This window comes from Cherax quadricarinatus, chromosome 84 (genome assembly GCF_038502225.1).
Source record: "Cherax quadricarinatus isolate ZL_2023a chromosome 84, ASM3850222v1, whole genome shotgun sequence".
Lineage (NCBI taxonomy): Eukaryota > Metazoa > Arthropoda > Malacostraca > Decapoda > Parastacidae > Cherax > Cherax quadricarinatus.
This window is the reverse complement of record NC_091375.1, coordinates 11,035,187-11,063,116: the sequence shown is the minus strand read 5'-3', so window position 1 is coordinate 11,063,116 and position 27,930 is coordinate 11,035,187. Positions and strand designations below refer to the sequence as shown.

At 37.3% G+C, this 27,930-nt stretch overlaps 1 protein-coding gene across 1 annotated transcript in view; it reads left to right on the top strand.

Annotated features, from left to right (window-relative positions):
• Positions 1 to 27,930, top strand: part of LOC128704400 (uncharacterized) — a 204,207-nt gene that overhangs the window by 137,936 nt on the left and 38,341 nt on the right. The window contains exons 15-18 of the mRNA XM_070102922.1: positions 2,091 to 2,167; positions 7,802 to 7,897; positions 8,516 to 8,812; positions 24,648 to 24,805. Of these exons, the coding sequence (XP_069959023.1) occupies positions 2,091 to 2,167; positions 7,802 to 7,897; positions 8,516 to 8,812; positions 24,648 to 24,805 (628 nt within the window). The remainder of the gene's footprint in view (positions 1 to 2,090; positions 2,168 to 7,801; positions 7,898 to 8,515; positions 8,813 to 24,647; positions 24,806 to 27,930) is intronic.

The following is a 27,930-nucleotide window of genomic DNA, read 5'->3' as shown; positions in this document are numbered from 1 at the left end:
TTTTTCTAAACTGATTCTCCTTTGTATTACGTTTTGTTTCAAAAACGGATATTCTGCTTTGTATTACGTTTTGTTTCAAAAACGGATATTGAATTTACATTGCCTGGCACTGTTGCAGGAAATTCATGCTATTGTTTCAGTCTCTGTGTATGTGTTGCTGAGTATCATGTGAAGGTGGGCAGTGAAAACTTTGTAACTTTTGATATATCATGGTAATTGTCATGAAGACCCAACTAGGGGGGCATCTGTAGGCTTAAAGCCTGCTCAGGATACCTGACTTGCAGATTGAAATAACCAAAGAGCAGATCCTGTATGGATCTTAAGCCTATAGCTGGCTTACTATAGTTGGCCCATCATGACCTGAAACCTATAGCTGACCTACCAGTATGGTCTTGAAGACTTTAAATCTATAGCTCACCCATCATGACCTTTAGCTGGCTTACCATTATGGTCTTGAAGACTTTATAGGTGACCCATCATGACCTTTAGCTTAAAGCTGACTTGACAGTGTGGTCTTGATCTCCTGCTTTGTATTATGTTTAACTACAATGTCTTATCTGCTTTCCTCCCCCTGATGTATTGCTCTCTAAGTGGGTTTGCACTGTATCTATGTTTCACTTTATGTTTCTCTTGTTAAGTATTTTTGGTAAGAATGGAATAAATAATACTGTTCTATCAATGTGGCATACAGGTAAAATTTGTGTTGCTTACCTCATAGGTGATGGCTTTTTTGCTTTTTTTCTAAGCCATAAGCTACACTATAACAGCTTGTTACTGCAGATATTATTCCAGTTTCCACATATACTGAGCCAGATGAAGTCTATAGTGCATTTTGTTTACTTAACCGAGGATTTGACATTCCTTCCAATACACAGTGTCTCTACGTATCCTTCTGAGTCTGTTTTACATATTACAGTTTGTGTGGTCCCTTCATATTTATGTATTAAATCTTTTCACATTATAGAATGGCTGAATACACTTCCAACGTTGCATTTACTGTACCAGGAGTTTGCTAGCTTTGAGGTCCTGTACTAATCAATAATAAACAATTGCCATTGCTTTTTTTTTGACCATATAAGCTGGTATATTAAAAAAAAATAAACATTTTCAAGCAAGGTATGATGACACCAACACTCATTCCATACCTGCCTTGTCAAAAGTTCAAGGAAATCACAATTCAGTTATTTAAATAGTTCACTGAACTGTAATTAATTTACGACTGACTTCAACTTGCAGATTCATCTGTCCTTATGAAATGTGAGCATGTGTATGTAGCCAACAGTTTCTTCAGAATTAAACCTGTCTCTTTCTGCAAACATTTCATCCTTATTTATTTTATCTGTCATATATAGCTAGTAATTGTTCTCTTTTGAACTCTTCATTTTAGCATATGAGAAGAAATATCAGGTTAACTACCATGGATCTCAAGGTAAGTAGTGCTGAGTTACTCTTTTTCTGAGCTGTCGCTACCTTATATAATATGCTTCCCTTGTAAACACTCTCGTTCTAAAGCTCAATTGGATGTTGAAATGATGATTAGATCACACTGTTTGATAATTTTTTTTTATTAAACATAAAGTAGCATATTTTGTGCATTTAAGTGGAAAAACAATGAAAAAATTCTTAAATTTTTAAGTTACTTATGACAGTTCTGTTACTTTAGTCATCATGATCAATAAATATGAACTATTTACAAACTATTCAAATCAGAATATTCATTATTCATCATACCAAGCTGTCTAGTATAGTCATAATAAAGTGACATTAATTAATACAATGTTTCCATTATCTTATTCTGTAAAGGTTCTTCATTGTTCCTTACATTGCATATAAAATTAACTTGATTTAGGTAATTAGTATTATTCCTCAGCTTCTACAAGCAATTCCTCATAGAAAAAGATACAAAATCCAATCACTAGGACACGTGTTTTGAAAATTTTGTGGTCCTGAGACCCTGTTCACTCCAAATTTGGAGTGACCAAGGTCCCAGGGCCTGAACATGTCCTAGTGATTTCATTTTGTGTCTTTCTCAACTACTTGTCAGTATCACATGCTTATATATTCAGTAACTCCTCCTCCCTCTCCCACAGAGCCAGGCTTCTACCAGGACAATGACTTTGGAATACGTCTGGAAAGTATACTCACCGTGGTTCCTCAAGCAACACCGGTATGTTTGAACTCGAGACTATTATGAAAATGAAAATGTTTATTTCCTTGCAAAGCTTACAGTGTGTGGTTTACAAATTATAAAATATTAATTACAAGAAAGGCCTCTAGCAAGGCATTTCGGTCAGACTAATCCTAATTCTTACTCTGTGTTGACACAGGTTATGGAGCAGTACATTTTAATTTACCTTATTGCATACTAGGTGACTGAAGTGATTAATTAGATTTATAATAATGAGGTAGTACAAAATGTATACATAACAATATTACAATTAGTAAATTTAGTAATGGGAATAGTTAGTCTTGGCATGATGCACTGTTTCTATTTAATCTCCTCTATTGGGAGAGTATCTTAGGCAAACTTAGAACTAACTTAAGATTTATTAGGCAGTAGCTATATTAGGAATTTTATGTTTACAGCAAATGAGAGAGTGGGTGAGATGTTATCAACAAATTTTGTTGAAAATAAGAAAAAGTTTTGGAGTGAGATTAACAAGTTAAGAAAGCCTAGAGAACAAATGGATTTGTCAGTTAAAAATAGGAGAGGAGAGTTATTAAATGGAGAGTTAGAGGTATTGGGAAGATGGAAGGAATATTTTGAGGAATTGTTAAATGTTGATGAAGATAGGGAAGCTGTGATTTCGTGTATAGGGCAAGGAGGAATAACATCTTGTAGGAGTGAGGAAGAGCCAGTTGTGAGTGTGGGGGAAGTTCGTGAGGCAGTAGGTAAAATGAAAGGGGGTAAGGCAGCCGGGATTGATGGGATAAAGATAGAAATGTTAAAAGCAGGTGGGGATATAGTTTTGGAGTGGTTGGTGCAATTATTTAATAAATGTATGGAAGAGGGTAAGGTACCTAGGGATTGGCAGAGAGCATGCATAGTTCCTTTGTATAAAGGCAAAGAGGATAAAAGAGAGTGCAAAAATTATAGGGGGATAAGTCTGTTGAGTGTACCTGGTAAAGTGTATGGTAGAGTTATAATTGAAAGAATTAAGAGTAAGACGGAGAATAGGATAGCAGATGAACAAGGAGGCTTTAGGAAAGGTAGGGGGTGTGTGGACCAGGTGTTTACAGTGAAACATATAAGTGAACAGTATTTAGATAAGGCTAAAGAGGTCTTTGTGGCATTTATGGATTTGGAAAAGGCGTATGACAGGGTGGATAGGGGGGCAATGTGGCAGATGTTGCAAGTGTATGGTGTAGGAGGTAGGTTACTGAAAGCAGTGAAGAGTTTTTACGAGGATAGTGAGGCTCAAGTTAGAGTATGTAGGAAAGAGGGAAATTTTTTCCCAGTAAAAGTAGGCCTTAGACAAGGATGTGTGATGTCACCGTGGTTGTTTAATATATTTATAGATGGGGTTGTAAGAGAAGTAAATGCGAGGGTCTTGGCAAGAGGCGTGGAGTTAAAAGATAAAGAATCACACACAAAGTGGGAGTTGTCACAGCTGCTCTTTGCTGATGACACTGTGCTCTTGGGAGATTCTGAAGAGAAGTTGCAGAGATTGGTGGATGAATTTGGTAGGGTGTGCAAAAGAAGAAAATTAAAGGTGAATACAGGAAAGAGTAAGGTTATGAGGATAACAAAAAGATTAGGTGATGAAAGATTGAATATCAGATTGGAGGGAGAGAGTATGGAGGAGGTGAACGTATTCAGATATTTGGGAGTGGACGTGTCAGCGGATGGGTCTATGAAAGATGAGGTGAATCATAGAAATGATGAGGGAAAAAGAGTGAGTGGTGCACTTAGGAGTCTGTGGAGACAAAGAACTTTGTCCTTGGAGGCAAAGAGGGGAATGTATGAGAGTATAGTTTTACCAACGCTCTTATATGGGTGTGAAGCGTGGGTGATGAATGTTGCAGCGAGGAGAAGGCTGGAGGCAGTGGAGATGTCATGTCTGAGGGCAATGTGTGGTGTGAATATAATGCAGAGAATTCGTAGTTTGGAAGTTAGGAGGAGGTGCGGGATTACCAAAACTGTTGTCCAGAGGGCTGAGGAAGGGTTGTTGAGGTGGTTCGGACATGTAGAGAGAATGGAGCGAAACAGAATGACTTCAAGAGTGTATCAGTCTGTAGTGGAAGGAAGGCGGGGTAGGGGTCGGCCTAGGAAGGGTTGGAGGGAGGGGGTAAAGGAGGTTTTGTGTGCGAGGGGCTTGGACTTCCAGCAGGCATGCGTGAGCGTGTTTGATAGGAGTGAATGGAGACAAATGGTTTTTAATACTTGACGTGCTGTTGGAGTGTGAGCAAAGTAACATTTATGAAGGGATTCAGGGAAACCGGCAGGCCGGACTTGAGTCCTGGAGATGGGAAGTACAGTGCCTGCACTCTGAAGGAGGGGTGTAAATGTTGCAGTTTAAAAACTGTAGTGTAAAGCACCCTTCTGGCAAGACAGTGATGGAGTGAATGATGGTGAAAGTTTTTCTTTTTCGGGCCACCCTGCCTTGGTGGGAATCGGCCGGTGTGATAATAAAAAAAAAAAAAAAATAGTTATGTTTACAGGTAGTAGGTTGGTAGACAGCAACCACCCAGGGAAGTACTACTGTCCTGCCAAGTGAGTGTGAAACGAAAGCCTGTAATTGTTTTACATGATGGTAGGATTGCTGGTGTCTTTTGTCTCTCTCATAAATATGCAGGATTACAGGTAAGTCTTGCTACTTCTACTTACACTTAGGTCACACTTGTTCTATCTAGGCTGGAATATTGCTGCACACTAACAACACCTTTCAAGGCAGGTGAAATTGCCGACCTAGAAAATGTACAGAGAACTTTCACGGCGCGCATAACGGAGATAAAACACCTCAATTACTGGGAGCGCTTGAGGTTCCTAAACCTGTATTCCCTGGAACGCAGGAGGGAGAGATATATGATTATATACACCTGGAAAATCCTAGAGGGACTAGTACCAAACTTGCACACGAAAATCACTCACTACGAAAGCAAAAGACTTGGCAGACGATGCACCATCCCCCCAATGAAAAACAGGGGTGTCACTAGCACGTTAAGAGACCATACAATAAGTGTCAGGGGCCCGAGACTGTTCAACTGCCTCCCAGCACACATAAGGGGGATTACCAACAGACCCCTGGCAGTCTTCAAGCTGGCACTGGACAAGCACCTAAAGTCAGTTCCTGATCAGCCGAGCTGTGGCTCGTACGTTGGTTTGCGTGCAGCCAGCAGCAACAGCCTGGTTGATCAGGCTCTGATCCACCAGGAGGCCTGGTCACAGACCGGGCCGCAGGGGCGTTGACCCCCGAAACTCTCTCCAGGTAAACTCCAGGTAAACACTACACATACATGTACATGTTTATACACACTCATCTGAGTTTTCATTGGTCTTATTACTTTTCCTTTTATATCCATGGGGAAGTGGAATAAGAATCTTTCCTCCGTAAGCCATGTGTGTTGTAAAAGTCAACTAAAATGCCAGGAACAATGGGCTAGTAACCCCATTTCCTGAAATAATTTCTAAAAAGAATAAGAAGAAAATTTTCAAAGTGGGATGTCTGAATGTGCATGGATGTTGTGCAAATGATAAGAAAGAGATGATTGTGGATGTTATGAATGAGAAGAAGCTGGATGTCCTGGCTTTAAGTGAAACAAAGCTGAAGGGGATGGGAGAGTTTCAGTGGAGTGGAATAAATGAGATTAGGTCAGGGGTTTCAAATAGAGTTAGAGCTCAAGAAGGAGTAGCAATAATTTTGAAGGATAAGTTATGGCAGGAAAAGAGGGACTATAAACGTATTAATTCAAGGATTATGTAGAGTAAAATAAAGGTTGGATGTGAAAAGTGGGTTATAGTAAGCGTATATGCACCTGGAGAAGAGAGAAGTGTAGAGGAGAGAGAGAGATTTTGGGAAATATTGAGTGAATGCATGGGGAGTTTTGAACCAAGTGTGAGAGTAATGGTGGTTGGGGATTTCAATGCTAAAGTGGGCAAAAATGTTGTGGAGGGAGTAGTAGGTAAATTTGGGGTGCCAGGGGTAAATGAAAATGGGGAGCCTTTAATTGAGCTATGTGTAGAAAGAGGTTTGGTAATAAGTATGTAATACATATTTTATGAAGAAGAGGATAAATAAATGTACAAGGTATGATATAGCACATAATGAAAGTAGTTGGTTAGATTATGTATTGGTGGATAAAAGGTTGATGGGTAGGCTCCAGGATGTACACGTTTATAGAGGGGCAACTGATATATCGGATCATTATTTAGTTGTAGCTACAGTTAGAGTAAGAGGTAGATGGGAAAAGAGGAAAATGGCAACAACAAGCAAGAGGGAGGTGAAAGTGTATAAACTAAGGGAGGAGGAAGTTCGGGCGAGATATAAGCAACTACATATGTATTGGCAGAAAGGTGGGCTGGTGCAAGTATGAGTAGTGGGGGAGAGGGGGTTGAAGAGGGTTGGAATAGTTTTAAAAATGCAGTATTAGAATGTGGGGCAGAAGTTTGTGGTTATAGGAGGGTGGGTGCAGGAGGAAAGAGGAGTGATTGGTGGGATGATGAAGTAAAAGGTGTGATAAAAGAGAAAATATACAGGTAGCTTACGAGAGGTTTTTACAAAGCAGAAGTGTTATAAGAAGAGTAGAGTATAAGGAGAGTAAAAGAAAGGTGAAGACAGTGGTGAGAGAGTGCAAAAGGAGAGCAGATGATAGAGTGGGAGAGGCACTATCAAGAAATTTTAATGAAAATAAGAAAAATTTTTTGAGTGAGTTAAACAAGTTAAGAAAGACTAGAGAACGAATGGATTTGTAAGTTAAAAACAGAGCAGGGGAGTTAGTAGATGGGGAGATGGAGGTTTTGGGTAGATGGCGAGAATATTTTGAGGAACTTTTAAATGTCGACGAAGAAAGGGAAGCGGTAATTTCATCCACTGGCCAGTGAGGTATACCATCTTTTAGGAGTGAAGAAGAACAGGATGTGAGTGTGGGAGAGGTGCGTGAGGCATTGCGTAGAATGAAAGGGGGTAAAGCAGCTGGAACTGAAGGGATCATGATAGAAATGTTAAAAGCATGGGGGGATATAGTGTTGGAGTGGTTGGTATTTTTGTTTAATAAATGTATGAAAGAGGGGAAGGTACCTAAGGATTGGCGGAGAGCATGTATAGTCCCTTTATATAAAGGAAAGGGGGACAAAAGAGATTGTAAAAATTATAGAGGAATACGTTTACTTTTACATTTAGTAATGTATACAGGAGAAGAGGTTACTAGCCCCTTGCTCCCGGCATTTTAGTCGCCTCTTACAACACGTATAGCTTATGGAGGAAGAATTCTGTTCCACTTCCCCATGGAGATAAGAGGAAATAAACAAGAATAAGAACTAGAAAGAAAATAGAAGAAAACCCAGAGAGGTGTGTATATATATGCTTGTACATGTATGTGTAGTGTGACCTAAGTGTAAGTAGAAGTAGCAAGACATACCTGAAATCTTGTATGTTCATGAGACAGAAAAAAGGACACCAGCAATCCTACCATCATGTAAAACAATTACAGGCTTTCGTTTTACACTCACTTGGCAGGACGGTAGTACCTCCCTGGGCGGTTGCTGTCTACCAACCTACTACCTAGGACACACATACATATATGTACTATATGTTTGTGTGTAATACATATTGTTAATACCAAGATATTGTTTCTTTCACAGTATCATTTTGACAAACAATCACTAGGATTTGAACCTGTCACATTGGTCCCCTTCGAACCTAACCTCATCAATGTTTCTATGCTGACCAGCAAGCAGGTAAATAAATATAGAATTTTGTGGTATAATATAATTTTACGGAGTTAGTGTTTCTTATTAAAAATTATCAACCATTGATATTGATTTCTAATGGTTTAAAGCACAATGCAGTTTGTCTTGTTTCATAAATATAGGAAAAACATAAATCATTTGAGTATATTATGTGTGTATAAGGTATATGGGGTCAGTTATGTATGTTGTTCTTTTTGTATTGTATTCAACAAGTTGCCAAGAAAACTTAATTTATTATTGAAGATATTTAGATAACTTAATTTATTTTTGTAGATATTTAAACACCAACAATGTACAGATGTTTTATGTTACAATGAGACATATAGTAATGTGAACTGAGGCTCATTCATTAGTCATTATCAATTCTGTATGTATCTTTCACATTATAAACATACAGTGAGACATCACAGCCATGAGGTAACCTGAGCTCTCTCATTCAGCATCACTTACATGATAAAGTAGCAAGGTATTAAAGGAGACATCACTGTAAAGGAGAATAATTTTTAAATTTATAAGACTAAAAAATCCATAATCAGTTTGCTGTACATTCAATAGACAAGGGGGTTATCAACTTATTTTACTTAACAATAAAAATCATTATTACAGTGTCACTGGATCAACACGTACCATGTCCGTGTGCGTGATGTAATTGGCATGGAGCTGATGAATCAGGGTCGCTCGCGTGGCTATGATTGGCTGCTCACCAAGACGGAGCCCATCCCCTGCCTCGACTACCACAACAGTGGCTCTCCAGGCAAGTCTACATCAGATACTATGGCAGCCCTGACTGTTGTTGGCCTCGGTAGTGGAATTAGCTCAGGAAGTTATGTGCCTGGTGTATCTTTGGTCACACTACTCTTGTCTTTGGTGGGAGTTCTAGGTAATAGAGTTACTCCAGAGCAGTAATGACCTAGACTCTGTTTGATGACTGTGTAGCTATCAACACTTGCTGATTATTTGAATAAAATCTTTAAAGGTTCATCTATGAGAAACCACATTTCTTGACATATTACTTGTAATTATCATACATTACCGGGCCGTTAGATGAGTTTTTGAAAGCCTTCATGAAGGGTTATCTGTGGGAAACTATATTTTCTGTCATATAAGTTGCAGTTATTAGTACTGTAAAAGAAAAATTTTCAAGATTTTCCCCTGCATTTAATATCACATACAGTATATCAGTAAGAAACAGGCATTTCACATCTTGAATGTATAGCCTTATTATTTTTCTTGGTAATACAGTGAACACCAAAATAGAAACATACATTCTAAGTTAGCCATTGATCTAATAACCACATTGGTCTGCTTATTAATGTATAAATTTTATGACTGCAAAGCAAAATAATTGGCTGATGTTATTAGATATTAGTGGTAGAACATCATAAAGAAGATGGAAACTGAGATGCGGAAAAATGTTGTGGGCCACCACCAACAGAAAAATGGTCAGAGATTGGAGGAAGTAAACAGTGTCTATGAAAGCTCAGATAATAGACTAAAAATTCATGAACATTTCAGCATAAACATAAATTATTGTTCCCCAAGCATGATTAATAGCAGCAGACAGAGAAGTTGGCAATTTTATAGGAACAATAACACAATGCTTCAGATTTATGAAGAGGCACATCATAAGCAAGTATGTATGCTAGAACAAAGCTTGCACAGATTTGCACTACCTTCTACAGTGATAGAGGATTACAGCATTGAGAAGTTTTTTGTGTTAGGGTTGAATAAATAATTTATGTTACAAGTGAATTTGAATGTAGAGGCATAATACTGACAGGTATGAGTATAAAGATGCAATATGTTTTACAGGCTGTTATTGAGACAAAGTTTCACTCAGTTTGAGCCTTATCAAGCTTAACCTGAGCGAGGTGTAGTCCCAATGAAAGCTTGTCTTGTCTTTATTTCCATACATGTGATTTTTGTTTTCAACATACTAACCATCTACTAAGGTAGGGTGACCCAAAAAAAAAAAGAAGAAACACATTTACTGTCAGTCACTTAATTGCTGTCCTGCTAGAGGCATGCTGACATCACACTTCAGATAACTAACTCTGAATTACAACATTATAAAAATTATATTATGGTAAACAGTGCTCATGTAGGCTTTCTTTCAACACACTGGCCATCTCCCACTGAGGCAGGGTGATCCAAACAAGAAAGAAACAATTTCACTATCATTCACACGATCACTGTCTTGCCAGAGGTGTGCAGATACAACAGTTTGGATGTCACACCAAACAGCAAATATCCCAAACTCCTTCTTTAAAGTGCAGGCATATGCACTAGAACAGTTTTGTAAATGCACTGGTGCATTTTTATATGACAGGAAATACAATAAGATCACAGTAAACAGGTGATATCACAATATGCAAAATAACCAAAGCACTTGAAATTTCACTATTTTTTTGCTGTGGTTATTTTGTATGGCAGAAAATGTAGCATGTTGTCTTTCTTAATTTTTTTTTTTTTTTTTTTTTTTTTTTTTCAACAAGTCGGCCGTCTCCCACCGAGGCAGGGTGACCCAAAAAAGAAAGAAAATCCCCAAAAAGAAAAATACTTTCATCATCATTCAACACTTTCACCACACTCGCACATTATCACTGTTTTTGCAGAGGTGCTCAGAATACAACAGTCTAGAAGCATACACATATAAAGATACACAACATATCCCTCCAAACTGCCAATATCCCAAACCCCTCCTTTAAAGTGCATGCATTGTACTTCCCATTTCCAGGACTCAAGTCCGACTATATGAAAATAACCGGTTTCCCTGAATCCCTTCACTAAATATTACCCTGCTCACACTCCAACAGATCGTCAGGTCCCAAGTACCATTTGTCTCCATTCACTCCTATCTAACACGCTCACGCACGCTTGCTGGAAGTCCAAGCCCCTTACCCACAAAACCTCCTTTACCCCCTCTCTCCAACCCTTTCGAGGACGACCCCTACCCCGCCTTCCTTCCCCTATAGATTTATATGCTTTCCATGTCATTCTACTTTGATCCATTCTCTCTAAATGACCAAACCACCTCAACAACCCCTCTTCTGCCCTCTGACTAATACTTTTATTAACTCCACACCTTCTCCTAATTTCCACACTCCGAATTTTCTGCATAATATTTACACCACACATTGCCCTTAAACAGGACATCTCCACTGCCTCCAACCGTCTCCTCGCTGCTGCATTTACCACCCAAGCTTCACACCCATATAAGAGTGTTGGTACTACTATACTTTCATACATTCCCTTCTTTGCCTCCATAGATAACGTTTTTTGACTCCACATATACCTCAACGCACCACTCACCTTTTTTCCCTCATCAATTCTATGATTAACCTCATCCTTCATAAATCCATCCGCCGACACGTCAACTCCCAAGTATCTGAAAACATTCACTTCTTCCATACTCCTCCTCCCCAATTTGATATCCAATTTTTCTTTATCTAAATCATTTGACACCCTCATCACCTTACTCTTTTCTATGTTCACTTTCAACTTTCTACCTTTACACACATTCCCAAACTCATCCACTAACCTTTGCAATTTTTCTTTAGAATCTCCCATAAGCACAGTATCATCAGCAAAAAGTAACTGTGTCAATTCCCATTTTGAATTTGATTCCCCATAATTTAATCCCACCCCTCTCCCAAACACCCTAGCATTTACTTCCTTAACAACCCCATCTATAAATATATTAAACAACCATGGTGACATTACACATCCCTGTCTAAGACCTACTTTTACCGGGAAATAGTCTCCCTCTCTTCTACACACCCTAACCTGAGCCTCACTATCTTCATAAAAACTCTTTACAGCATTTAATAACTTACCACCTATTCCATATACTTGCAACATCTGCCACATTGCTCCTCTATCCACTCTATCATATGCCTTTTCTAAATCCATAAATGCAATAAAAACTTCCCTACCTTTATCTAAATACTGTTCACATATATGCTTCAATGTAAACACTTGATCTACACATCCCCTACCCACTCTGAAACCTCCTTGCTCATCCGCAATCCTACATTCTGTCTTACCTCTAATTCTTTCAATTATAACCCTACCGTACACTTTTCCTGGTATACTCAGTAAGCTTATTCCTCTATAATTTTTACAGTCTCTTTTGTCCCCTTTCCCTTTATATAAAGGGACTATACATGCTCTCCGCCAATCCCTAGGTACCTTCCCCTCTTTCATACATTTATTAAACAAAAGTACCAACCACTCCAACACTATATCCCCCCCTGCTTTTAACATTTCTGTCATGATCTCATCAGTACCAGCTGCTTTACCCCCTTTCATTTTACGTAATGCCTCACGTACCTCCCCCACACTTACATTCTGCTCTTCTTCACTCCTAAAAGATGGTATACCTCCCTGACCAGTGCATGAAATTACTGCCTCTGTTTCTTCCTTAACATTTAAAAGTTCCTCAAAATATTCTCGCCATCTACCTAATACCTCCATCTCCCCATCTACTAACTCCCCTACTCTGTTTTTAACTGACAAATCCATATTTTCCCTTGGCTTTCTTAACTTGTTTAACTCACTCCAAAATTTTTTCTTATTTTCATTAAAATTTCTTGACAGTGCCTCTCCCACTCTATCATCTGCTCTCCTTTTGCACTCTCTCACCACTCTCTTTACCTTTCTTTTACTCTCCATATATTCTGCTCTTCTTATAACACTTCTGCTTTGTAAAAACCTCTCATAAGCTACCTTTTTCTCTTTTATCACACCCTTTACTTCATCATTCCACCAATCACTCCTCTTTCCTCCTGCACCCACCCTCCTATAACCACAAACTTCTGCCCCACATTCTAATACTGCATTTTTAAAACTATTCCAACCCTCTTCAACCCCCCCATTACTCATCTTTGCACTATCCCACCTTTCTGCCAATAGTCGCTTATATCTCACCCGAACTTCCTCCTCCCTTAGTTTATACACTTTCACCTCCCTCTTACTTGTTGTTGCCACCTTCCTCTTTTCCCATCTACCTCTTACTCTAACTGTAGCTACAACTAAATAATGATCCGATATATCAGTTGCCCCTCTATAAACATGTACATCCTGGAGCCTACCCATCAACCTTTTATCCACCAATACATAATCTAATAAACTACTTTCATTACGTGCTACATCATACCTTGTATATTTATTTATCCTCTTTTTCATAAAATATGTATTACTTATTACCAAATTTCTTTCTACACATAGCTCAATTAAAGGCTCCCCATTTACATTTACCCCTGGCACCCCAAATTTACCTACTACTCCCTCCATAACATTTTTACCCACTTTAGCATTGAAATCCCCAACCACCATTACTCTCACACTTGATTCAAAACTCCCCACGCATTCACTCAACATTTCCCAAAATCTCTCTCTCTCCTCTACACTTCTCTCTTCTCCAGGTGCATACACGCTTATTATAACCCACTTTTCACATCCAATCTTTATTTTACTCCACATAATCCTTGAATTAATACATTTATAGTCCCTCTTTTCCTGCCATAGCTTATCCTTCAACATTATTGCTACTCCTTCTTTAGCTCTAACTCTATTTGAAACCCCTGACCTAATCCCATTTATTCCTCTCCACTGAAACTCTCCCACCCCCTTCAGCTTTTTTTCACTTAAAGCCAGGACATCCAGCTTCTTCTCATTCATAACATCCACAATCATCTCTTTCTTATCATCTGCACAACATCCACGCACATTCAGACTTCCCACTTTGACAATTTTCTTCTTCTTATTCTTTTTAGTAATCTTTACAGGAAAAGGGGTTACTAGCCCATTGTTCCCGGCATTTTAGTTGACTTTTACAACACGCATGGCTTACGGAGGAAAGATTCTTATTCCACTTCCCCATGGATATAAAAGGAAAATTAATAAGACCAAGAACTATTAAGATAAAATCAAAGAAAACTCAGATGAGTGTGTATAAATAAATGTGTACATGTATGTGTAGTGTGACCTAAGTGCAAGTAGAAGTAGCAAGACATGCCTGTAATCTTGCATATTTATGAGACAGACAAAAGACCTCAGCAATCCTACCATCATGTAAAACAATCACAGGCTTCGTTTTACACTCACTTGGCAGGACGGTAGTACCTCCCTGGGTGGTTGCTGTCTACCAACCTACTACTCACTACTCACTTAATATATTCTATATATATCTATAATCTAATAATGGAAAAGCTTTGCTGTATCTTCAAGAATATATAAAGAGTTTCAAGAATTGTAGATCAAATAACTAACATTGGTGTATTAAGACAGTTCAAAAAAGAACTTTTTAAAAGTTTTAACAGAAAACATTTTTGCAGTTATGAATGATCTTGATAAATCGTTCCTCTTCTTCTTTATGTTGTATATTTGTAACATATGTGAGTATACTACCCATGTTATTACAGGATTGTAGTTGAAATACATAGAGTGAATGTTCTGTAATTTTTAAGGAAGCAAAAAAAAAAAAAAAGAAATGTAATGGCAAAATTCAACCCTGAATTTTGTTGGGATTTAATGCCTGTAATAGTATTTTCATAGACATGTATATACCATAGAACGTGACACTGTTGCTTCATGTAGCTGAATTTTTCTGAACAGTTCCAGTATAACTGTTGAACCAAAATTTGATAAGAAGTTAAAACATCTCTTCTGAATAGCTAAAAAGATATTTATTTTAAATAGAATGAAGATGCACAGTACTTTGGTACTTAATACTATATAACTAAATACTACTCCATTTGCTACATGAAGTGCATTCATATCCACTGCCATAGACCTGATAAGAGTATTATAATAATATGCAAGGAAGTCATTATTTTGCCAAGGATTAATTAGGGTTATAAAATGTAAAATAAACTTTTATTTGTTGCTGGACAATTTTAAATAAGGTGTAACATTGCTGAAGGTTGTAATATAGCTAATATTTCTCTGAGCATGTTTCCTAAGAATCCAGGTAAAAAAAAAAAATCACAAGAAAAAAGTCACATTTGCTTGTAGTTAGAGATAGTGTCGGCAAAATTAACCTAACTTAATCTAACCTAACCTGACCTGACTTAATCTAACCAAACCTAACTTAATCTAACCTAACCTAACCTAATTTAATCTAACCTAACTTAGAATAACCTAACCTAACCTGACCTGACTTAATCTAACCTAACCTAACTTAATCTAACCTAACCTAACTTAATCTGACCTAGCTTAACTTAATCTAACCTAGCCTAACTTAATCTAACCTATCTTAATCTAACCTAGCCTAACTTAATCTAACTTCATCTAACCGAACTTAATCTACCCTAACCTAACCTAACCTAACCTAACCTACCCTACCCTAACCTAACCTAACCTAACTTAATCTGACCTAGCCAAACTTAATCTAACCTACCCTAACTTAATCTAACCTACCCTATCTTAATCTAACCTAGCCTAACTTAATCTAACCTAACTTAATCTAACCTAACTTAACTTCATCTAACCAAACTTAATCTACCCTAACCTAACCTAATCTAACCTACCTAACCTAACCTAACCTAACCTACCCTAACCTAACTTAACCTAACTTAATCTAACTTAATCTAAACTATCTTAATCTAACCTAACCTAACCTACCCTAACCTAACTTAACCTAACTTAATCTAACTTAATCTAAACTATCTTAATCTAACCTAACCTAGCCTAACCTAACCTAACCTAACTAATATTTTTTCTGTGACTATTTCCATTCACCATTTCTTAATTAAATGTCGAATTTATAAAAAATTAAGAGTTATTTCAAAATCTTGTAATTTTGACTGTTGTTGTAGCCAGTGTGCAATACACTTGTTTGCACTCAATGTTTTTCACAGCAGTTAATAAGGCAGTTCATACATAGATTTTATTCATGTATTAAGAACCAGCTATTTGTGTACCATTATTCATCAGTATGTATGTACTGTACTAGGTTATTTTTTATAATAAGGTATATCTAATGTTGTCATACAGTTGTAAAAAATAAATAAGGATTAACAAATGAGATATCTCTCGTTTAATGCTGTAGATGCATTCCAGGCTCATGGCAGCTCTTGTAAGTTCAGCAAGGCCATAAATACTTATGGTAATTTCTCAAAATCAGAATCTTCAATATGATTCACAAGATGTATTGATCGCATACAGAGATTGTGCTGTATATCACTTATGCAGAATTATCGGTAGAAATAAAACATTACATAATAGCGAATAAAGCTGCTGTAGTTTTAAATGATTGTTGATTCTTAAGTGCCTGAATTTTAATACAGTAGTTGAAACATTGAAATTATTCCATAATTATTTTGTGAATAATTTTCCTAACTATAAATAAAATCATTGATATGTGTGTTTGTACAAGACATTTGGTTCTTCCAAGAAAATTTTAAAAACAGTTATGAATGTGCACTATTATTATTATTATTATTATTATTATTATTGTTATAATTATTATATTTAGGGGAAAGTGTTAAAGCTATAAGGCACTTGGAAAAATGAGAAGTAATCAGGTTTGATCCAAGGAAGGGAAGGACAGGTGCAATCCCTTGCATTACGAGTCCTTCACTAGCATCATGGACCCTCGTTGGAGGGCAATAAGTGTATAAAAATTGATGATTACAAAAAGCCTGTTCTGCAATTTTGAACTGATCAATTCCTGTTTCAATGATAAGTAATTTTTTGGATGTCAGTGGTTGCTAAAAAATATCTATATATATATGTACGTATATTTTTTTAACACGGCCATCTCCCACTGAGGTAGGGTGCCCCCAAAAAAGAAGAAACACTTTCACCATCATTCAGTCTTATCAATTTAAAGTTTGTTGTATGTGTAATAATATCAATACTTATTGCAAACACTAAATAGACATACATGCATAATTGTATGTTACATTGTATAATAATAGTTTTATAACCATAAATTATGAATAGATGAATGAAGCCTCATGACAGTAATAACAAGTTAAATATGACAATTTAGACTATAGGAACGGTAGCCAAATATAGTAATCTTGTTTATTATACATTTATTTATTTATTTATTTATTAATTTGAACATGATACAGTGAAGTACATAATTAGTTATGTGGTGGCAGTGAGAGCTTGCTAATCATACTGTAGACACACAGCATCCATTAGATTTATTAAATATTGCTGAAGAAAATAATACATATGCTGGAGAAAATTTACTTTTTACAAATTAACTGCATGTAATTTATAAATTACCAGATGAAAAATATTTATGGTACTATGCTCTAATTGTGCAAGTTTTGTGAACGAGAAGAATAAACATGTTGACAAACAAACAGGCACAATACAGTGACTGGAAGAATATACAGATAACCTGCACATAAGAGGAAGAAACTTTTGGTGATGTTTTGGTCTGACTTGTGACTAATTAATGTTCCAAGTCAGTCCAAAATGTTGTAATAAGTTTCTTTCTCCTATATGCGGGTTATTTGTGTGGAAAAGATGTTATATTGTACAGTGCATTATTATGAAGATATTTTGCATGAAGCCTATGCTTGGTGTCCATGATGTAGACGTAAGATCTCTGTACGAGAAATAATGTACACTTGCAAATCATCCATCCCAGTAATGAATGGGGAGAGGTTTACCTGGAGAGAGTTCCGGGGGTCAACGCCCCCGCGGCCCGGTCTGTGACCAGGCCTCCTTAGGTCAGTGTCCCAGGATGCGACCCACACCAGTCGACTAACACCCAGGTACCCATTTTACTGATGGGGAACATAGACAACAGGTGGAAAGAAACACGTCCAATGTTTCTACTCTGGCTGGGAATCGAACCCAGGCCCTCGCCGTGTGAAGCGAGAGCGTTAACCACCAGGCCACCAGGGGACTGTTGTTTAACACGGTGGCCATCTCTCACTAGAGTGGGGCCACCCATCCTTCATTCAATTGCTGTTCTTTCAGAAGACAATGAATGATAGTTAGTTTTTTTTTTTTGGGGCGGGGGGGGGTCACCGTACTTCATTGGGAATTTAGGCATGTGTTAAAAAATAAAAAGCACAATGAGGTTATGTCAGAAGACAAAAGCAGTTAGTGTAATTTTATAATTGCACATTTACTTTCATTCAGAAATTACAATGTACACGTGTATAAAAAAAAATTTCTTTTCGGGTGTCTGGCAAAGTGTATGTAATATTAATTTGGAGATGAAAGATTAATTAATTTATGGTATTGAATGTTTTTATATGTAGTACTTTTTATCAGGACTTATGTTCTCATTTGTGAATATTGTAAATTTTCTAAAGAAGGATTAATAGATATGTTATTTGGCACTAATCAGAATGTGATGTGCACAACATCATTATACGCAGAGGATCAGTATAATTTTCTTACTACAACAGAAGTGGCATTGTTACCACTTATAAATGCCATTGTTGCCAGTTGGAAGTGACATCATTGCCAGTTATAAGTGGCATCAATGCTACTTATAAGTGACATCATTGCCACTTACAAGTGACATTGTTGCTACTTATAAGTAACATTGTTGCTACTTATAAGTGACATCATTGCCAAGAGGCTAAATTTTCAATTCAAACAAGAATATATGTGTGCGTATGTGTATGATAGCATATTTTGTGTGTATGTGTACAATAATATATTTTGTGTGTGTGTGTGTATGATAGCATATTTGCAAGTACTTTACCTATTTACAGTTACAGGAATAGAGCCTATGCTCGTGGTGTTCTGTCTTTTCTTATAAATTTCTTGTACTGTATAAGATTTTTAAACTCTCAAGGCACACACTGTTTCTTCTCTGATTTAATTTGCCATTTAACAGTATTTAGAGAGAAATATTTTTGTTCGTGTGTGTGTTTATTATCTATTTGTGTATATCTGCGTGTAGGTATATGCATGTGCATGTGTACTTGCACATGACTTGTGTGTGTTTGCGTGTTCTCGTATGTTTATTTGTTTTATCATTTGCAGAATTACATATCATTACAAAAAATAAATAAATAGTCTAATATACAAACCAAGTATAAAGTATATTCCACAGCTTTGATCTCAGTTTTACAATGAACTTGTATATTGTAAAATATTTTTTTTGTAAAACTGCAGCAAAACATTATTTAGAAAATATATTTCATGTTGTGAGTGGCCCTATCAGCTGGCTGCTCACTGATAACCTGTAGTCCTTGTTGAAAATAGCATAGTGTGTCATTGAAGGTTTTTACAATTACTAAACAGTGAATGAATGTCAGTTTATATTAATAAAGTTTTAAATACTGTATTTTAAAGTCTTTTAAAATGATGTTTTGTGGTGTTTATTATTTTACTGTGGTTTATTATAATAGTAATATAAGTATAGATGAGATTAAAATCAAATGGAGCAGAGTAAAGTGTTTATGTGTAGACTATTAGACTATTAGGGTATCAAATGATTTAGATAAAGAAAAATTGGATATCAAATTGGGGAGGAGGAGTATGGAAGAAGTGAATGTTTTCAGATAGTACTTGGGAGTTGACGTGTCGGTGGATGGATTTATGAAGGATGAGGTTAATCATAGAATTGATGAGGGAAAAAAGGTGAGTGGTGCATTGAGGTATATGTGGAGACAAAAAATGTTATCTATGGAGGCAAAGAAGGGAATGTATGAAAGTATAGTGGTACCAACACTCTTATAAGGGTGTGAAGCTTGGGTTGTGAATGCAGCAGCGAGGAGACGGTTGGAGGCAGTGGAGATGTCCTGTCTAAGGGAAATGTGTGGTGTAAATATTATGCAGAAAATTCGGAGTGTGGAAATTAGGAGAAGGTGTGGAGTTAATAAAAGTACTAGTCAGAGGGCTGAAGAGAGGTTGTTGAGGTGGTTTGGTCATTTAGAGAGATAGGATCAAAGTAGAATGACATGGAGAGTGTATAAATCTGTAGGGGAAGGAAGGTGGGGTAGGGGTCATCCTTGAAAAGGTTGGAGGGAGGGGGTAAAGGAGGTTTTGTGGGCGAGGGGCTTGGACTTACAGCAGGCGTGCGTGAACATGTTAGGTAGTGAATGGAGACGAATGGTACAGTGGAACCTCAATTTTCGAACTTAATCTGTTCCAGCAGCTAGTTCTAAATTCGAAAATTTAGAAAAGCAAAGCAATATTTCCCATAAGAAATAATGGAAATACAATTAATCCATCCCAGAAACCCAAAAATATTCACAAAAAAGAAAATACATTTTATAGAGATTAATTATAGTTTTACATACACACTATTAATAAATAATTGTACTCTATAGTGTACAATTATTTATAAATAAATTTAAATAAACATAAAATAACATTTTTACTTACCTTTATTGAGATTGGTGATGGCATCTGGAAGATAGGGAGGAGGAGAGAGAGAGGGAGTTGGGGTTAGTGTTTGGATGGGGAATCTCCCTCTATAAGGACTTAGGTATCAAAGCCCTCTCTGGGGTTACTTCCCTTCTCTGTCTTTTAATGCCACTAGGACCAGCTTGAGAATCACTGGACCCCTGTTTCACAAAATAACTGTCCACAGTCCTCTGTTTTTGGCGCCTGTTTAAGATTTCCCTAAAATGGGACGTGGTTTTGTCACTGAACTTGTTGCAAAGAAACCAGTTATTTTATTAAAGGAAACCAGTTATTTTTATATAGCCGGACTTGAGTCCTGGAAATGGGAAGTACAATGCCTGCACTCTAAAGGAGGGCTTCAGGATATTAGCAGTTTGGAGGGATATGTTGTGTATCTTTATACGTATATGCTTCTAAACTGTTGTATTCTGAGCACCTCTGCAAAAACAGTGATAATGTGTGAGTGAGGTGAAAGTGTTGAATGATGATGAAAGTATTTTCTTTTTGGGGATTTTCTTTCTTTTTTTGGGTCACCCTGCCTCGGTGGGAGATGGCCGACTTGTTAAAAAAAAAAAAAAAGTTAGAGTTTTTTTTTTTAATGCGGCCATTTCCCACTGAGGCAGGGTGACCCAAAAAGAAAAGAAACTCAAAAAAAAGAAAAAACTTTCATCATCATTCAATACTTTCACTATCACTCATACATAATCACTGTTTTTGCAGAGGTGCTCAAATACAACAGCACCACTTTGACGGTTTTCTTCTTATTCTTTTTAGTAGGCTATACGGGAAAAGGGGTTACTAGCCCATTGCTCCTGGCATTTTAGTTGACTTTTACAACACACATGGCTTATGGAGGAAAGATTTTTATTCCACTTCCCCATGGATTTGAAAGGAAAATTAATAAGAACAAGAACTGTTTAGATAAAATCAAAGAAAATTCAGCTGAGCGTGTATACATACACATGTACATGCATGTGTAGTGTGACTTAAGTGTAAGTAGAAGTAGCAAGACATACCTGAAATCTTGCATGTTTATGAGACAGAAAAAAGACACCAGCAATCCTACCATCATGTAAAACAAAAACATGCTTCCGTTTTACACTCACTTGGCAGTGTGGTAGTACCTCCCTGGGTGGTTGCTGTCTACCAACCTACTACCTACTACTGTTAGAGATATCCACACATAAACATAATAATGATAAGTTGGCTTAAACTATGGTAAATAAAAGTGCAAAAAAGATATGATATGAATTTATAATTTATCAGTAGAAAATGTGATTACCTACAGTATTTGTAACTTCAAGAGCAGAGCTACGTTCATAGTGTCTTATCTTCAGTCTTTGCAGCAAAGTTATTAAATTACTACTCTACAGTACAATACAATATAATTTATTTCATTTATGCAGAATACTTAATATACTTTGCATATAATAAAAAATTGGTAGGCACAAAAGAAAGCCACTATTATGTAATGCATTTTGGGCAAACTAATCCTAATGCCTAAATGTTAATTGAGATTTAGACATAGATTATTAAGTAGGATTTCTTATGCAATTAACTAGTCATATGTACAATTAAAAAAGGTAACTGATGAGCAAATGGTACATTTCAAAGATATGACTAATTAATTTAGACTGATTCAATGATTTTCAGTTTTGTGGAGTGATTGAGTAGAGAAGGTGAAGATATAGGAAGTTAAATGATATGATGAATATCATTTACAGTGGTACCCCGAGTTTCGAACCCCTCCAACTCGAACAGTTATATAAGTTTATTATTGTAAGTGCTTTTGTATGGGTATTTTCGGGGGTCTGAAACGGACTAACCTAATTTACATTTTTTTTTATGAGAACAAATTCCTCCAGTATCGGCACTTGAACAGCCTTCTGGAACAAATGAAGTTCGAAACTCGAGGTACCACTGTATTCCACTTTAAAGGAATCATTAATTTCGATTTGGTTTACCTAGGATGTTTCAGGGCAAAATCTTTCATTTATACCAATTTCATGAAATGGATAACTTTTCTTAATTAGGTAAAGCACCATAATTAATACCTTCTAAAGTTAAAGGTCTTTTTATTATAAATTTATGAATCACTATGTAGTATTGTATGGTATATCATTTTCAATATGGAATAAATGCTGTAAGCTGAAATATGTTTGTCAAAATGGTCATAGGAAATTTAGCTGGCTATTATAATGATGTTATGCCACAGAACTAGGATAAAGATGTTCATGCAATACCATGGCTCAGTGTTCAATGTTAAATCATGAACACTGTCTGTGAGGGAGACTGGATGAACTCAAGAACGTAAGTAAACTCATAACATGATGTTCTGCTCTCTTTAGCAAACTGGTCAAATCTCTCTGCACCATTTTTTTTTCTTGAGTATGGAATGCATAACCTAGCAGATTTTGCATGCCTCTGATTCTGTGTTGTTATATGTGTTAAATCCTGTATTTTAATAACTGTACTTTTTTTTGCCTCTTTTGTAGATAAAGCTAGCTAAAGCAGATGTGTTTATCTCGCTGTGTCTGCTGTTGAGTAGTGCTGATCAGTTTACCAACAATAGCTTTGCACATACACAAATAAGACTGAATATGAAGAATAAAATTCACAATACAGTGACTGGAATGACTTGCTACCAACTCAGAAATTAGAGATGAAATTAGACTAGATTTTACTTTATCCTGGAACATTATCAAGTCATGAGTGACTTTATAATGGGCTAGAAAGCCCAAAGCATCTAGTTATAAAAAATAAGGAGAGTTTCATGAAGCAGATTTAGGTAGTTAGGACCATGTGCTGGCTCAGCAGGAGAATGCCAGTACATTTTGCAGTCTTTTTATCATTTGGAATTTCTCTTGCAACATACATTAGGATGTTAAAATGTTGCATTTAAATGTGTACATTATTGTTTCATAATTTTGAGAGAGTGATGAATGTGTTTCTTGTGTTAAAGGATATGTTACTGGTTTGCAAGCACAGGGCCACACAGTGTAATCCGCCACATAGTTCAAACATCAGTACGTCCATATACGTATTATTTTTCCAAGCAGTGAACTATATGTTAAACATAATGTATTAACAATCTTTTCCTTAAGACTTTTGTTTATCCACTATATTGAAGCTATTTGTAATATATACAGTATTTGTACAATGAGCTTTCTTATCAAACTCCTCTATATATTTTATTTTTCATAAATACGTATAATAGAAAAATTGCATATAAAATTGAATAGTGTGTACCTATGAAGGCCTTTCCTTTCACAATTCAATTTTAGATCCATTTCAATCACTTTTACTGTATGGAGGAGCTCTATCAGAGACCTGACTGTTATAATTGGACAATTATATTTTCATCACAAACAGGTTTTTCCGCATTTTTTTTTATCTTCCCACACAGTTCCATAAACCGTTTGCACTGTTCACTGTTATACATGCTTGCACTAAGATTCTCTGTTATTGTCTTTTACTGGGTTTCTATGTACCTTTTATTGTGGTGTATCTTTTGTTAGAGGCATTATCTCTTTAACAGTATCTTTTGTTTATTTCACAAGATTGTTGTTGAATTTCCTCACACATGTAGTAAATGTTCTTGTAGCTTATAGCACTTCTTTAAATACTGAGTATAATATACCGTATGTGTATCCAAGCTTGCATACATATAGTATAACAGTTTCAGTATGTTTGTATTTAATCATGGATGTATATATGTATAATGTGAGAAGTCACAAAAAGTGCTGGGAATTTTGCTATTCTTTCACATTGGTCGTTCTGCATATATATTTATATATAAATATATATATCCACAGTATATATGTACATATGTACTGAGTAAAATATATATGTATTTAGGCATGGATGCATATATGTTTAGTATAGTATATGTGTTTACCAGCATAGTTACATATATACAGAGTACAGTATACTGTGTGTGTCCAGGCATGGATAAATCCTTATTCACATAACTTCTGAATTTTGTTGCTTGATTTGACTTAATAAAACTGACTATAAGCTATTTGCTTTACCCTTTTATTTGCTATAATGTAATAGTGTCAGAAATATGCTACTAAGAATTATAATGCTTACCTGCTCACGATATTAAAACTGCGCTGATAACATGCAGATTTATGATATTTTGGCCGTTTTAACTTGTATCTAATGATGGCCATTTCAACTTCTATCTAATCATGGCCATTTAAAATTCTTTTTAATTATGACTGTTTCAACTTTGTCTAATAATGGCCATTTAAAATTCTTTTTAATTATGGCCATTTTAACTTCTGTCCAGCTAAAAGTCTTGAAAATATTTGTATTTTGTTGTAAGATGCATCTAATTGTTTTTAGATATCAAAATAGTAAAAATTATTGAAAATGTAAATACTTGAGAGTACAGGTAATGGTAATCACTGGTTCCACAGAGGTGGTAGCACTACCAGCACCTGCCACTGACCACACCCATGAGCATGTTCCCAAGGAGACGCAACTCAACCAACGAACATTCTGCAAGAAGGAAGACCAGCAACCTGATACACGGGTCGACACCTCTGCCCAGTTAGTAGTAAACCCATGGTGGTGTTGTACATATCTATATCACTCACATACACACACACACACACACACACACACACACACACACACACACACACACACACACACACACACACCTGGAGCACCTGGAACGGAACAGGAGTATAAATGCCAACCAGCACGGATTCACGGAAGGCAAATCCTGTGTCACAAACCTTCTGGAGTTTTATGATAAAATAACAGAAGTAAGACAAGAGAGAGAGGGGTGGGTTGATTGCATCTTCTTGGACTGCAAGAAGGCCTTTGACACAGTTCCTCACAAGAGATTAGTGCAGAAGCTAGAGCATCAGGCGCATATAACAGGAAGGGCACTGCAATGGATCAGAGAATACCTGACAGGGAGGCAACAACGAGTCATGGTACGTAATGATGTATCACAGTGGGCACCTGTGACGAGCGGGGTCCCACAGGGGTCGGTCCTAGGACCAGTGCTATTTTTGGTATATGTGAACGACATGACGGAAGGGTTAGACTCAGAAGTGTCCCTGTTTGCAGATGATGTGAAGTTAATGAGGAGAATTAAATCTGATGAGGACCAGGCAGGACTTCAAAGAGACCTGGACAGACTGGACACCTGGTCCAGCAAATGGCTTCTCGAATTTAATCCTGCCAAATGCAAAGTCATGAAGATAGGGGAAGGGCACAGAAGACCACAGACAGAGTATAGGCTAGGTGGCCAAAGACTGCAAACCTCACTCAAGGAGAAAGATCTTGGGGTGAGTATAACACCGAGCATGTCTCCGGAAGCACACATCAATCAGATAACTGCTGCAGCATATGGGCGCCTGGCAAACCTGAGAACAGCATTCCGACACCTTAGTAAGGAATCATTCAAGACACTGTACACCGTGTATGTCAGGCCCATACTGGAGTATGCAGCACCTGTTTGGAACCCGCACTTGATAAAGCACGTCAAGAAACTAGAGAAAGTACAAAGGTTTGCAACAAGGTTAGTTCCAGAGCTAAGGGGAATGTCCTATGAAGAAAGATTAAGGGAAATCGGCCTGACGACACTGGAGGACAGGAGGGTCAGGGGAGACATGATAACGACATATAAAATACTGCGTGGAATAGACAAGGTGGACAAGGACAGGATGTTCCAGGGAGGGGACACAGAAACAAGAGGCCACAATTGGAAGTTGAAGACACAAATGAGTCAGAGAGATAGTAGGAAGTATTTCTTCAGTCATAGAGTTGTAAGGCAGTGGAATAGCCTAGAAAATGACGTAGTGGAGGCAGGAACCATACACAGTTTTAAGACGAGGTTTGATAAAGCTCATGGAGCGGGGAGAGAGAGGGTCTAGTAGCAGCCGGTGAAGAGGCGGGGCCAGGAGCTAGGACTCGACCCCTGCAACCACAAATAGGTGAGTACAAATAGGTGAGTACACACACACACACACACACACACACACACACACACACACACACACTCACTCTCTCTCTCTCTCTCTCTCTCTCTCTCTCTCTCTCTCTCTCTCTCTCTCTCTCTCTCTCTCTCTCTCTCTCTCTCTCTCTCTCTCTCTCTCAATTTCTCTATTTTTTTTTTTTTTTTTTTTTTTTTTTTTTTTTTTTTTTTTTTTTTTTTTTTTTTTTATTTGTTTTTTTTTTACACAGGGTTTGACAAGGTTAAGGATCCCTAGCTTTATTGACAGCTATATTACAGGTTAAGGATTCCTAACTTTGTTGGCAAGCTAAGAGCTGTTACCTACATCAACTCATTTGAAAGCATTTTTATTGTTATGAGACATACAAGTACGGGACAGGATGAAGTTGGAGCCATCTGTGGGCCAGCATTTTCATTTGATCAACTGACTTTATCTCGTTGATATCATTATGCTGTACGAATGTGTTCCATACTCGAGTCATCCTGGGTATGTATGATCTCAGATGGAGTGATGTTCTGGAGAAGGGTACAGCCAGAGTGAAGTTGCTGCTTTCTGCCCGTCTTGTGGCATAAAAGCTTGTTTCTCTCTCTCTCTCATGCACACACACGAGAAGAATTAAATCGGCAGGACTACAAAGAGACCTGGACAGGCTGGTAGCCTGGTCCTGCAACTGGCTCCTTGAATTTAACCTCATCAAGTGCAAAGTCATGAAGATTGGGGAAGGGCAAAGAAGACCGCAGACAGAATATAGGCTAGGTGGCCAAAGACTGCAAACATCACTCAAGGAAAAGGATCTTAGGGTGAGTATAATACCGAGCACATCATCCAGATAACTGCTGCAGCATATGGGCACCTGGCAAACCTGAGAATACCATTCCAGTATCTCAATAAGGAATCATTCAAAACTTTGTACACTGTGTACATCAGGCCCATATTGTAGTATACAGCACCAGTTTGGAATCCACACCTGGTCAAACAAGTAAGGAAATTAGAGGAAGTGCAAAGGTTTGCAACAAGACTCGTTCCAGAGCTAAGGGGAATGCCCTATGAAAAAAGGTTAGGGAATTTGTCCTGACAACACTGGAGGACAGGAGGGTTAGGGGAGATATGATAACAACATACAAAGTACTGCACAGAATTGACAAGGTGGACAGAGACAGAATGTTTCAGAGATGGGACACAGAAACAAGGGATCACAATTAGAAGTTGAAAACTAAGATGAGTCAAAGGGATGTTAGGAAGTATTTCTTTAGTCACAGAGTTTTCAGGAAGTGGAATAGTCTGGCAAGCGATGTGGTGGAAGCAGGAAACATACATAGTTTTAAGATGAGGTATGATAAAGCTCATGGAGCAGGAAGAGAGAGGACCTAGTAGCAATCAGTGCAGAGGCAGGGCCAGGAGCTATGACTCAACCTGTGCAACCACAAATAGGTGAGTACACACACACTCAATCGACCTGATGACTGGAGGACAGGAGAGATAGGGGGGATATAATGACATATAAAATACTGAAGGGAATTGACAGGGTGGACAGAGACAGGATGTTCCAGAGATGGGACACAGCAACAAGGGGTCACAGTTGGAAGTTGAAGACTCAGATGAGTCACAGGGATGTTAGGAAGTATTTCTTCAGTCACAGAGTAGTCAGGAAGTGGAATAGTCTGGGAAGTGATGTAGTGGAGGCAGGATCCATACATAGCTTTA